Here is a 14,895-nt window from a genome sequence, read left to right on the forward strand (position 1 = left end):
TTATTCATAGCCCATTCTACTATTCATGTTTGATTGCATAAAAGTGGGTTATTTTTTTTCATTTGTGTTTAATGTACGAATATATCACAAATCTCTCTAAAATATCCAGGTAAATTAAATTGGTATTCATTGAAATAACAAGTTTTATGGCAAGTCGAGTTTTTATGCCCCCCCCCCCCGTGATTTTGACAAAAAAAAAATCATGTTCTGGTATTTCTCAACCAATACTGAACATATACCGTGGTCAGACATGCTACAGATCGAACTTACATTGTCAGGGGGGCACAGGGGAGAGTACCCATCACCCTACACACTCCCCCTATAACGACATGATTGCATCATATATGCTTCAACGTAACTCAATACTCTCCGTTTTTAGTTTTGTAAGAAAAAAAACGTACCGAAATTCAATGAAGGATTCTGTTCTTTCATCGATTTATGAGAACGATATTGATTCGTTTAAGCATTACTAGATAACCTTTTATTCGTTCAAGAATGGAATGAGGTTTAATATCTCTTCAACACAATACTTGGTTATTGTATGTGTGCAAGGAGAATATGGCACGAATAGAGGCATTTCAATCTGCACTGCGCCGATTTCCATGTCACGGATTCTTTACGTGCAAGACAATGTGTACATGGGTGGAATTCTTTCTTTGTTGCATCCGAACGACTAGAAGATCATTTTCCTTGTACGCCCTCGTAGGCATTACTATGATAAGAGAAGGCTTGGTGTGATAAATTCCAAGGGTTCTTCCCAACCAACACCTCAATTCGAGAGTTACATCTTGATTTCGTGTGATTCGGTTAGCATCCTGCAATTAAAAGTCCCGGCGTTTGTTGTATAAAGGGAACGTCATAGACATAATAATATAATCTTTTTGAAACTGTGAGACAATACTCTGAATAGTTTGAAATTAGTTCATCCGTGTCACTGTAACTATAAATAATTGAATAGTTTACCCCCTGGTGTTATCCAGTGATGCATACTATTTTAATACTAACCGAATAATATTTGTTCATCGGGTTTTTTTCTTAAAGCCCACATATGCATGTGGTGGTACATTTCGCCAACCTGCCCCTCTATCTGTTCGTCCGTCCGTTGGTCTATCGTTCACATATTTTGTTATCAGAAAAAAGGCTACAATATTCCACGAAATTGATATGGATTGTCTATATCATTGAAATGAGACCTATCGATAACTCACTACACTTTGTTGGGATAACTTTTTAGCTCCTTACAGGCTTTATTTATGACCGGAACTTTCCATGAAGCAAATGAAAATTATATTAAATCTGCAGTCCAAATAATTATGACGCATTTGGTTTAGGATCCATATATATTCATGTATTTCTTGCAACTATCTAGAGATAAACAAGATCGAAACAATATATCATATAGATCCATATTATTTATACGGGTTCAATCCTGGTGTTGACCTAAAAAGTTCCAAGAGAATTTCTAGAGTGGTTTTATATAGTGGCGCAGGACGGATAGCCTGGCAAGGAACAGTGTCTATTTGTTCGGATGGGGGGGGGGGACCGAGGTCCCATGTACAAGTTGGTGAACACGTAAAATCTTTGGCAGATGGAATTCGAAATAAGAGTAGGTAAACCTTAGCAGCGCTTCCCGGTCCAAATCTCATTCATAACACACTGCATAAATATACCCGCCATCAGTATACCGGTTGGTGCAGAGAAGTAGGATGTTAAACCCCATTTCATTTCATAATAAAAGATAGATTGTCAGGCAACGAAACATCCACCCAAAATATCTGCGTCTATAACACCAACAGTGATTATCTGAAATCGCCTTCTTGGACTCATAAATATAAACACTGTGTATAAATCTATAGGCTTCGTCGTCTCATAAACATAAACAGTCGTATCGCCTTCAATATTTTTGAAATTGATCAAGGGCCATAACCGCAGCAGTGAGGATTGGAATCTGTAGCATCTAGGGCCACACAGGATTTTTCCTTACCCTCAACTATATTCAGTTAAAAATATCCAGTATGGAAATGTTCAGTGAAGCCTATTGCCGAGTTACAAACGTTTTAAGTTGAAATTCAAGTAACCACAAAAAAACCCCATCTGACCATTAAAGACTTTTGCAAATACTCTGTAATAAAAGTATAATGAATTCAATTTGCTAAAATTCTCGACAGTTTATTTATGCATATCTAATTAAAATATTCAGGTTTACTGTGAAGATTTAGGACAGAAATTTATTATTTTTTCACTGAAAATTTTCATAAAACGCAAAAAAATAATTGATTTCATTTTTCCGTTATATATAATAAGCGTCTTTAACGCCACAATGACTTCTTGTTAATTAAAATTACATATTAAATGGCTATTAATAATGCCATTATAGCTTTACATACATGAAAGACTGGCACTGTAGTTATTGAATTATATATTCTCTTTAGAAATTTTCAGAACGACATTTTCTTTCATAACCGGTAATTAAAAGCAACAAACAACCGGATTTGGGGTTTTCATGCTTTAACTTTCACAAAAATATACAAAAATATGGAGGTATAGGAATCGTCATGCTTGTTTTGCTATTAAAAAGTCATAACGTATTTGAACTCATCGATAAAGTACTTATTGTTAAGAAACCAGAAAGATGACATACCATCAATAATATTAAACCGACTATTCCCAAGACAGCCTCTCTACCAGGTTACACGTCACTGATTTAGTTGTTCTTCGTCATCTTGTCATGACGCTTCATAAAGTATTCATATTGATGCTAGGGTTTCTCAATAGACCCCACCTATATAGAAACTTTAACAAATATCATCGATAAAAATTGAATAATTGAAGATTCCGTCGCGCCTTAAACAACGAGAAAAACAAAACATACAGGTATATTTTGTCGTTCACGACTCGAGAGTCGTCACATGAGTTAGGGAACTTGCCAGAGGCTGAGCTCGGAGCCATACGTTCGTATGCGCAGAAAAAATGACGGACACAAAAAAATCTGAAAAGTCAACTTACAATGCCAAGAAGAAGGGCAAGGTAGGAACTTTAAATAATTATAAACACATATTATCTCAACTACTTTCTATGGGAATGATAATTATCTAAAATTCTCTGTTTCTAATATACCCGCCCCTCTAAACTGGTCTACCTTTTTTGGTGAAGGGCCGGACGAAATCGGTGTTTGATCTACAGATTATAAAAATCTTCATATTAGGGATGCATTTTGTGGTATTCGTTATAGTATCGGTGATGCCTTTTATGTATCTTTTCTGATGGAATCTGAAATATATTTTTGAAATTTTAGCCAATGTTTAAACATATATTCTGCAAGAGCTAAATCGGCTTATTGCAGGTCTTCTTTAGGCCTGAAATGTTATATAAACTATTAATTGGACATTTATTAACATGACAAGACCATAATCAACTCTCGATGCCATCATATATCTTCGATATTAAGAAGATTAGAACGGTTCAGCCATATTTTGATTTAATTTAAAAATGGTGAAGCAAGGCTTAGCTCGGACAACCAGTGCAGTGGTTAGAATTAATGCACACATCTTGTTAATTCTCCAAAGCTAATATCTTGGCTCACAATAGAGTCATTTGAATGAAATTTTCAATATATTCATTTTGCATTATCTATTTTCGAACTTTTATAGCAAAAACGGCTAGCTCATGTTAATGTCATGTTAATGTGTACCGCTCACCACAAGCACATCGCATAGGAATGCCCTATAGATCGGGGAATATAGATTTCCACAAAATATCACGAATGCCCTGAAATCAAAAATCTATAATGGCGAGATTAATTTTTAATGCTAGTTGCAGGTTTTAGTTCGTGAATACTTATACCGTCATCGCATTAGAAAATACAATGGTGCTATATAATAGTGCTATATAATCTTTGGAATGATCGATTTTAATCTGAAAAAAAATATTTGCAAAAGGTATTGCTATATATGTAGAATAGTTGTGGTTTTGACATTTATATACTACAACGAGTGTTGGCGCCATATTATCCCCCATAGACCAACCTACCCAGGTGAATGTCATCCATAAAGCTGTCTGTTATTATATATCACTTTCACTAAATGCCTTTCAAAGAAACCTACCCAGGTGTGAGTGGGATGTGGTAGGAGTGATTGAATTACATGTATATTCAAGTATACTCATTTATCAGACTAACATAAACTATGTAGGCCATAAAATGATTCTGAAAACTATACTTATTAACGCCAGAACTGATGCGTGTGGAAATCAATTTACCATTTTTCTTAAAACACGTCTGTTGACAGCGGCGCACTGGACGTGTTGTCAGCTTGCCCAATGGCAAGTGGGTCCCTGAGGAAATGGGTCCTCTTAGACATTAGACAATATATTTAAAATATAAATTGTCAAAAAATATAAAGAAACCAAAATCGGAAAAATGCTAATTACATCTTTTTGTTTCCACTTGCATATTTTTTTTAAAAAATTAGATGATATAATTGTATTCGTGGATGGCCGCCCCCTTTGTCTCCTGGCAAAAAATAGACCCAGTCCGCCACGTCTTGTAGAGAGATTAAAACTATAAAAAACAGTTTATTGACAATAACGAATTAATGCATTTTGAATATCTCTCTCATCAGTACATGTTGAACAATTATCTTGTATATCAGTACATGACTATTAAATATGTTGAATAGTTATCCTGTAAATCAGTACATTGCGATGATTTATAATAAATCAAGTCATTCATTGCTCTAAGAGAGAAAAAAATGAACGAGGAATGCCAACTCCTAATTTTTATAAATCATATCTTAAGTGCAGAACATTGAACAAATCATTTGCAATCAGACGTGAGGGTACATCTTATTGTTTGTTTACATCACTATGGTAACAACACGAAGTAAATTATCGAATAACGTTCCACTTCGGAAATCATTTCAAAACTTCCTCTCGTCCATGTCGCCATTAATGAAATATATTAATAATAAAAATAACTTTATTAACAAAGGACATCCTAATTAGCAACCACTATACGAATCAACAAATGAATCTTGAAAAAAAGTATTCTTATCAGTGAATAACAAATCTTGTTTAGTTATCTTGTGTTCAACCAAGCTTCAAACCTGTTTGAAACTTGGCGCCAAGGTGTCTGCCGCAAATTCCACGCAAGTGATGTTTTTGTGGGTTTAAGGGTTGGGGAAATCAAAGTTAAATACAACATGGCCACAAGGGAACAGTCTATCTTTTCAATTTGTTTATTTTCAGACCGGTTGGTGGGGAGGGGCATTTCGATACCGCGTAGTGGGATTGTTACCTCCCGTACCGGGCTGGATTTATCATAAGTATGTTTCGGTGGGATTCTATTAGAAGTACGTTTGGGGGAACTACTGTACGTGTACGGTACCCTCATTACTTTCTTGCCTTGTTCAATCCGAATTATCTACTAAAACATATGCCTTAATTGGTATTTATACGAGGGGTGTCCCAAAGGTTTTTGGCCTCTTCATAAACGGATTGCCCAAGCTCAACCAATCTGCTCAATGTCGCTAGAAATGTATCTCAGCATGTGCTTGATACGAATTCCACCTGTTTAATGATATTCGTCGCTGGTTAGATGCGGAAAGCACAGATGTGCGTTTTCTTCTTACTATCTTAGTAGTTAAAACGTTTATGTACCAGGAACAACAATGCAACAGTTCATTTCTACATTTTTATGTCAAGCACTGGATACATAGGTTACAAGCTTAGGTTACATTACAATACTTAAAATTAACATGTCTTTCTCCCCACCCCCTAATTGGCAGATCGAGTTTACTGACGGAACACACTGCATCATATGGCTCTACTACAAATCAATGGGGTCTACTCAATCCACATGGTGTCTCTTGAACTTCAGCGGTCTCTCCCGAATCTACATGATGCTGCTATCTAAGAATCTAGCGGGTGTCTATCGCTCCCCCACAGCTCTGATGGTTTTCTACCCTTGAGTTTCGGTTTTCAATTATCTAATTGGTCAAATATGACGTAACTAATTATAATAATTGGCTACTAGATCATAAGTGATCTGGTGATATTTTGTTTTCACATAGAACCAGCTATGTTTACCAAATTATAAATCTTTTTTGTGTGTCAACCCATAACTCATTCAATTTAAGTGCGTGTGATATGACTTTTCTACAAAACGTGAACCCAATAATTAGTTAAAGAGACAATATATTATGGTCGCAGAAACCATATTGCTACACGTGCTACAATTTCTTATATACATATATAACTGTCAAAAAGCATGACCCTCTCATTTGCTCTCTAAATGGAGAAAACCGAATGCAGATCCATGATAGTAACTTCGTTTGAGAAAGTTTACGCCAAAGCCAATTCAAGATGACATGACACAAACATGTGAAAACATTTGGGACACTCCTTGTATCTATAGTGTCCATAATGATAGAATAGTGGTCAATCACCGTACATAAATTTATTTTTCTTGTAACCATTGAACCAATTTATTTTAAATTCGAATCAAATAAAATATGAACCCCTTTAATTATAGATAAAAACAAGATTTCTAGTTTCTTCCAAAATATTTTATAGTCCATCTTAGAAAAATGGCTATGTATTTCGAATGAACTCAATAAAGTTAACATATGTATTGTAAATTAGGTATGTAAATCGTTGCATGTCATCAGGCAATAGATAAATAGCACCTTTATAAAGGTGTAAATAAACAGTGTTAATAATTGTAGACCAAGAGATAATAGTATACAAATCCATTAGTCTGATAACTATTAATATTTTATACCTTTATGTGACTTTATCAAAGGGTTGGAAGGTTTTCCACATATAAACTAGAGCATCGGTAACGCTGCAATATACGTTCACATTCCTGCTTCCATTGATATGGTACTTTTTAAAATGAAGAGAATAAAATAGCTGCAATGACTGTAATATGACAAGAGGCAAAGATGGCAAGGCGTTTGGTTTGTTTTGCCAAATTTAGAGACTAAATTATTGACAAAAAGAGTGGGTCGGGGCATGCATCAAAAATAAATAAATATGCAAAGTTCCAAGATGATCCATTCAGAATTGCAGCCTGCAGATAATAAATACAAAAATTTGGCGTGGCTCTGCTACTTGGGTTTGGATATGGAACAATATAAATAGGTACCATCCTGTTATTGAAATGATTGATATGCTGAATTTGAACAAAATCTGTTAATTATAGCAACCTGTAGAGTATTTGCAGACAAAAAAGTGGGTGTGGAACCACACACCTGGGGGTCAGGACATGTACCAAATTAAAGTTCCTATCCTTACAGGAATAAATATGCCAAGTTCCAAGATGATCCATTCTGAATTCCAGCCTGTAGACAAAAACAAAATGGGCGTGGCACTGTCCCTGGGGGTTGGACATGGACCAATGTAAATAGGTACAACCCTATGATGAATCATTCCAAATTGGATCCAAATATAACATTTACAAAAAAAAATATTAACAAAAAGTGGATGTGGCACCGCCCAACAAAGGCGGGGGGGGGGGGCATGCACCGAAATCAAAAGTTGCCGTCCTTAGGGTATAAGGAATAAGTATACCAAGTTCCAAGATAATCCATTCATAATTGTGGCGTTCGGGCGCTAAACACATAAATTGGGCGTGGCTCTGCCCCTGGGAGACGCGACATGCACCAAAATAAATAGTTGCCGTCCTTAGGCTATAAGGAATACATATGCCAAGTTCTATTGCGGCCTGTAGAGGATTAAAACGAAAATTTGGAGTTGCTCTGCCCTTGGCGGTCGGGACATGCACCAAAATCAATAGTTGCCGTCAAAATCAATAGGTTATAAGGAATATATATATGCCAAGTTCCAAGACGGGCATGCACCAAAAACAATAGGGATCATCCATAGGGTATAAGGAATAAGTATGTACAGTTTCAAGACGATCAGTTAAGAATTGTGGCCTGTAGGTGATACAAAGACACACACACACAGACACAGACACACAGAGGCGACGGCAATATATGTCCACATTATGAATGTGGACGTATAAAAATGGGTTTGTAAAGTTAGCATTAACTCGTATATCCACGAATAAAGAAAAGTTAAAAATTCGGTGGAAAGTGCTTCACCAAATGGTCCATTAAGTACTTAAACATACACACTGAAATGGAAATGTCGCAACATACTTAAACATCATATTATGAACAAAACACACGTAAACAAAAATAGTCAAGATTCACGTTAGTCAAAACAGACAAAATGTTGTCAAAATATTTGGTGTAAATACTGGGTTCGTATTAATTATAAACCTGTAACGGTAAATCTCTTTGATCTTTGGGGTATATTCTATGCCCGGAATAACTTGCGATATGAAAGGCGGGGGCGGCTTTGGATATATACAGGGAAATTTGGGGTTATTCTTCTGAAAGTTTTTCTTTAAACCTGTACCGGGTTATTCTTTCAGGGTAGGGTTTTTTTCTTAAGAAAACATGATATAAGGTTTTTCTTACGGGAATTCTGGGATATTCTCATCTTGCGTACATGTAAACATAAACGGTTTATAAGCAAGATGAAGTCCTCGACTTCGGTTATGCTGGGGAAGAAAGACTTCAGAAAAAAAACCTCGACAGAAAAACGGGTTATTTTTATCAGGCTTTCTTTCCCCAGCATAACCTCAGTCTCGTGCTTTATCCTACACATAACAAATGTTTAATTGGTCGATTTGATTGTTTTAATGCGTTAATGACCGTTTAACTGGGTTTCGATAAGTTCGTATCGTAAATCAGCCGTATAAACAAAACGATTCCGGGCTATGTGTCCATGTGCCCTTTGATGACGTTGTCCTCACAACTTTGCTTACTGTTACATGTAAATAACTAAACTGTTTGTGGTATTTGTTTATTAATATATCGACAATATTATATGTTGTACCTTCACGGATTCTGTTATTGTGCTGCACAAAAAAAAACCTGTTTTCTGTCTTTTTAGATGATCACTCAATAACTATACTTTTATAAACAACTTTCTAATTTTTTTATATTAGGTGTGGAAGAGATGCATGACAAGGGTTCATAGGTTTTCTAATGGTAAATCTTACGGGACAGTATTTTATTTCCATTCGTTCTGGTTTTAGCCCCGATTTTATTCTCGACTGACTAACCTCCTTACCTTTTGCAAACGCAGTGTGAGTCCAAGGTCGTTACTTAATGTATAGTTATATTTAGTGTATAGAGTGAAGATGCCAATCAACATAATGACAAAGTCCAGATAATCGTGTTTATCACACACCTCAAATGCATCCCTAATATTTTTAAATAAACAAATGACTAATTGTACATTGAAACATTAAATTTTTTATTTCATTCCTGTACCGTTATATTTATCAGATGTATCGCCATGTGAGAACACGCTGGATATTCCCCAATCGTTTTATACGAGCCATGCAAGATGGAACACGATATTTGGACTATGTCGAGGTTGATGATGACAGGTACAGTGATCATCGGATCGATGATGATGATACTGATGATGTATCATTAAGTAGATTTATTGAAATTGAAGTAAGTGCAAATTAAAGCACTGCTTTCTGTCTTAATATACTCTTCAAAAAAAGTAGGGGATATTCAGAAACAATACAAAAATGCGGAAATGCACTGCTGTTTTATTAGAGGTAACCAGTGTATGTTAATAACAGGCTAACTGCCTACACATGAACATAAACAATTCATATGGGCGGCTTATCTGACGGTCCCATTTCACTCGCAAAGAGATTTTTGTCTTAATGAGTACTCAATAATTGCTCCACCAATCCTCAGAAATTCAGCAATTCGTCGTGGCATGCTCCTAATCAACCGTCACGATTTGGGGCAATCTGACTCACTCCTCATGCAGTGCCACGGCCAGTTCTTGCAGTGTTGTCGGTTGACGTTGACGTCGACGAACACGTCTCACGATCATGTCCCAGACATGCTCTATAGGGGAAAGGTCAGGACTCATGGCTGGCCAAGGCATATGGACAATATAGTGACGCTGGAGGTAGTCATTCACGACACGAGCGCGGTGGGCACGGGCATTATCATCTTGAAAGATGAAACGTCGACCTTCACGTTGGGCAAAGGGCAGAACTATCGGTGCCAGGATGTGGTCACGGTAGTACACACCAGTGACCTTTTTTTGAACAATATGCAAGTCTGTTCTGCCAGTCATGGTGATTCCTCCCCACACCATAACAGACCCACGCCCGAATCTATCATGCTGCCTGACGTTAACGTTAGCATGATGCTCATTTACACGCCTCCAAACGCGTGAACATTACACGCGCCCATCGACGATTACCCCAATTTCTACGCTGCCTATACACCATTGACGCCTGTTTGCCATGTGCTGGCGAGTTAATGGAGGCACAACACGAGGTCGTTGCGCATGCAAATTGGCTGTAACCTGGGCTTGTGTAGTGGCTCTAGGACGACCTGAACGAGGTCTATCATCAGCATTATGTGTTTGTTGGTACCGGTTCCAGTCTGCTGATCACAGACTGTGACACATTAAGCATGTTGGCTACTGCTCGCTGTGTAGAACCCATTTGAAGCATGCCAATAACACGTAGACGTTCATCATGTTGAAGACGTCTCATTGCAAATTAAACGTAACACACTAAAGCAACGATACGCTAAACAATAAATCTTATGCAAGAACCGACAGGAAAGCAAACATGGATAGGATAAACCAGCACGCGGCAGTTTTCATCAACCCTTTCTTGAAGTGTCAAATTTGACAATGAACCCCTCCCACGTGTATGGCGCTATTGCGTGTCGCATATGCAGCTCAATGGTTCTGTTGGCGCGATAAGTTCTTTATCTGTGAACATACTCTCAAAGCATGTCAAGTGTCCATGACTATTTATCATATCACAACCTGCATAGGTATTTGCATCTGAATATCCCCTACTTTTTTGAAGAGTATACATAGCACACTTTCATTGCCTTTCCCCGTAGTTAGAATATTCTTAGGAAATACCTTGAGGGTAGAAGGGTTTTATATACACCCACATTTTCATTTGGACGTACATGTATATTGCCGTCGCCCCTGTCCGTCCGTCCGGACCTCCGTCCATAACTTCATGGAATATGGCCCCTGATTGAACGAAAAATCACGTTTTTAGCTTGTGGACACTCTAGATGTCACAATTTTCATCTGATTTTGATGAAACTTGAAATGCATGTTTATACCCAAAGATCTTGGTTCCTTTCGATATCGGATTGTAACTACCTGAATTATGGCCCCTGATTGTACGACAAATCGCGTTTTTAGCTTGTGGTCCCTCTAGAGATCACAATTATTATCCGATTTACAAAACCGTTTGAATATATCACCTTTACACTGTAATGACGCTTTGAGATCTAATTTCGTGAAAATGGGACCAAAACTGCCGGACAAAATGGCCGCCCCTCGTACGCAAATAGTGTAAAAAATTTGGTATATCAAGGTTGTGGACCTGATTTTGATGAAACTTGAAATACATGTTTATAACCCAAAAATCTGGGTTCCTTTCAAAAATTCGCGCATATCGGATCATAACTTCCTGAATTATGGCCCTTGATTGTACGAAAAATCACGCTTTTAGCTTGTGGTCTCTCTAGAGGAAACAATTTTTATCCGATTTAAAAAACTGTTTGAATATATCAACGTTACACCCTAATGATGGCTGAGATTGAATTTCGTGGAAACCAGACCAAAATTGCCGGACAAAATGGCTGCCCCTCGTACCCAAATAGAGTAATTATATGGTATATCAAGGTTGTGGACCCTCTAGAGGCCACAATTTTGATTCGATTTTGATGAAACTTTAAATACATATTTATAACCCAAAGATCTTTGTTCTATTTGATATTCGCGCATATCGGATCATAACTTCCTGAATTATGGCCCTTGATTGTACGAAAAATCGCGTTTTTAGCTTGTGGCCCTTCTAGAGGTCACATTTTTTATCCGATTGATAAAAATTTCGTGAAAATCAGACCAAAACTGTCGGACAAAATGGCCGCCTCTCGTACGCAAATAGTGTAAATATATGGTATATCAAAGTTGTGAACCCCCTAGAAGTCATAAGATTTGTCCTATTCTCAAAAGTTTCAAATCAAACATCTTGATCTTCAATATAGTAGCTACACGTAAAGAAGAAAACGCACAGCGCACAAATTATTTTTCTTTCACTAAAATCACCAATGTATATGCACCTTGACTTTCCGTTTCTGGTCCACGCAGTGTGCTGAGGGACATTTCATTTTGCCAAGGACTACCTTACGTGCACGCCAATGTATACATTCGAACGACTATAGATAGCTGACCTTGTCATACCCTCCGTCCAGCACCACTGAGGGGGGAAACCACGCCGAAAAATCCAGATGAATTTTCTAGGCCAATACCGGGAGCGAACCCACAACCTCCAGGCTAGTGACCCAGCGTCTTACTCACTTAGACACAGCCCCCCACCCACACCCGCCTACTCAGGAAAATGACTTAGCTTGTTGTAGTAAGGTGGCAATATAGACTAATTCTTATTTTTCATATAAATAAAAAATATTTTATTCTAGATATCTAGATGGGATTGGGGAAGCGGTTCATATTATAACCTCTTCCACTATTTTCTTATGGGTTCCACAGATTATAAACACATACATTATAGATTTCATATTCCAGCCCATTTTATTAATTATTGTCAGCGATATGAGTAGTCTCCCTTTAAATATTTTTGATGGAATTAAACGGACGGAATCAAAGTTGTTTCGCCTTCTCCATCGTATGCTTTAGGCTATTAAATAGTTCGAGTTAATCAGTTAATTAAAATGTCATCTAGCCAATGGTAGAGCGCCATTTTTGATGGAATTAAACGGACGGAATCAAAGTTGTTTCGCCTTCTCTATCGTATGCTTTAGGCTATTAAATAGTTCGAGTTAATCAGTTAATTAAAATGTCATCTAGCCAATGGTAGAGCGCCACGGGAATGAAGGTAATAAAATAAGACTACTCCTATTAGGCTGTATACGAAATTTGAGTTAAAGCCATCGTTAAGATATAAAAGTATTAACTGTCAATTTACGAGTCGTACAAAGTATTTTACTGGTGTTGAATGAATTTAACGTATGCATTATTCAAATGGCTTCAGTTCTTGGATTTTCTATAATAAGGTATATCTAAAGGTTAAAGTAATGATTATGCGTGATTTGCATTTTTCTCGTGACTTAGTTTAAACCAATTATTATGTACTTGGTTTGATAACTTAACATTTTATTAACAAAACAAAATCACAATAGCAATTCAATTGTATTCCTTTTAGACATTTAACTTTCACAATATTGTAGTTTGCGCTAAAATCACACCCATGGTCTTTAATTTGAAAATGATACGCAAGGCCAGAAATGGCTTCCAATAATCAAAATGTATAAAAACAAAATCATGTTAAAATCAAGAAAAAATAAAGGGAATACAATGTACATTATAAAAGGTGCGAACTGCATTTAATGATAGGTTTTATTATACTACGTGTAAACGATAAATAATGAATTAGGATGAAGTGCTGAATTTATGAATTCAGTATTAAAATGGGGTTTTTAATTAGTGTTGAAAAAATATTCCACCGAGTCTTCTATCTTGATTAGACCAGCGGTGCAGAACTTTTATATAGTTAATGCTGTCGCCAGACTCGCTTCGTAGGCCCACTGTTAAACAGTCAACTTCATTGTCTGTAATTACCCGGGAAGATGTACGTACTCTTCAAAAACAAAGTATGGTATATTCAGAAACAATACAAAACTGCGGAAATGCACTGCTGTTTTTATTAAAGGTAACCAGTGTATGTTAATAACAGGTCAATTGCCTACACATGAACATAAACAGTTCATATGGGCGGCTTATCTGACGGCCCCATTTCACTCGCAAAAAGATACACTGTCAAAAGTGAAAATGGACGATTTTGATTTTTGTCTTAATAATGAGTAATTGCGTCACCAATCCTCAGACATTCAGCAATTCGTCGTGGCGTGCTCCTAATCAACTGTCCAATCACGATTTAGGGCAATCTGACCCACTCCTCTTGCAGTGCCACGCCCAATTCTTGCAGTGTTGTCGGTTGACGAACACGTCTCCCGATCATGTCCCAGACATGCTCTATAGGGGAAAGGTCAGGATTCTTTGCTGGCCACGGCATAAGGACAATATGGTGACGCTGGAGGTAGTCATTCACCACACGAGCGCGGTGGGCACGGGCTATCATCTTGAAAGATGAAACGTCGACCTGCACGTTGAGCAAAGGGCAGAACTATCGGTGCCAGGATGTGGTCACGGTAGTGACCCTTCCTTGAACAATATGCAAGTCCGTTCTGCCAGTCATGGTGATTCCTCCCCACACCATAACAGATCCACGCCTGAATCTGTCATGCTGTCTGGCGTTAACGTTAGCATGACGCTCATTTACATGCCTCCAAACGCGAGCACGCCTATCCGTGAAATCCAGAGTAAATCTGGACTCATCTGAGAATATTACACGCGCCCATCGACGATTACCCTAATTTCTACGCTGCCTATACACCATTGACGCCTGTTTGCCATGTGCTGGCGAGTTAATGGAGGCACAACACGCGGTCGTCGCGCATGCAAATGGGTTGCATGTAGCCGATTTCTAATCGTTTGGGGTGTAACTCGAATTCCGTTTGTCCTCGATTTCGCAGGCCTGGTGTACGAATGTATCGATTCTGGGCATGTGTAGTGGCTCTAGGACGACCTGAACGAGGTCTATCATCCACATTGTGTGGTTGTTGGTACCGGTTCCACAGTACAGAATGTGACACATTAAGCATTTTGGATACTGCTCGCTGTGCAGAAACCATTTTAAGCATGCCAATAGCACGTAGACGTTCATCA

At 37.7% G+C, this 14,895-nt stretch overlaps 1 protein-coding gene across 4 annotated transcripts in view; it reads left to right on the top strand.

The window, feature by feature from the left end:
* LOC126826645 (77 kDa echinoderm microtubule-associated protein) overlaps window positions 1-14,895 on the top strand; it is a 59,939-nt gene that overhangs the window by 6,074 nt on the left and 38,970 nt on the right. The window contains exon 1 of one of the 4 annotated variants that reach the window (XM_050555610.1): window positions 2,911-3,027. The exons of 2 other annotated variants lie outside the window; for them this stretch is intronic. In XM_050555610.1, the coding sequence (XP_050411567.1) occupies window positions 2,971-3,027 (57 nt within the window). In that variant the 5' untranslated portion in view covers window positions 2,911-2,970. Of the gene's footprint in view, window positions 1-2,910; window positions 3,028-9,118; window positions 9,537-14,895 lie in introns of those variants that run through there. One more of the 4 variants, XM_050555609.2, reaches the window with a different exon arrangement.

This window comes from Patella vulgata, chromosome 7, assembly GCF_932274485.2.
Source record: "Patella vulgata chromosome 7, xgPatVulg1.2, whole genome shotgun sequence".
Taxonomy (NCBI): domain Eukaryota; kingdom Metazoa; phylum Mollusca; class Gastropoda; family Patellidae; genus Patella; species Patella vulgata.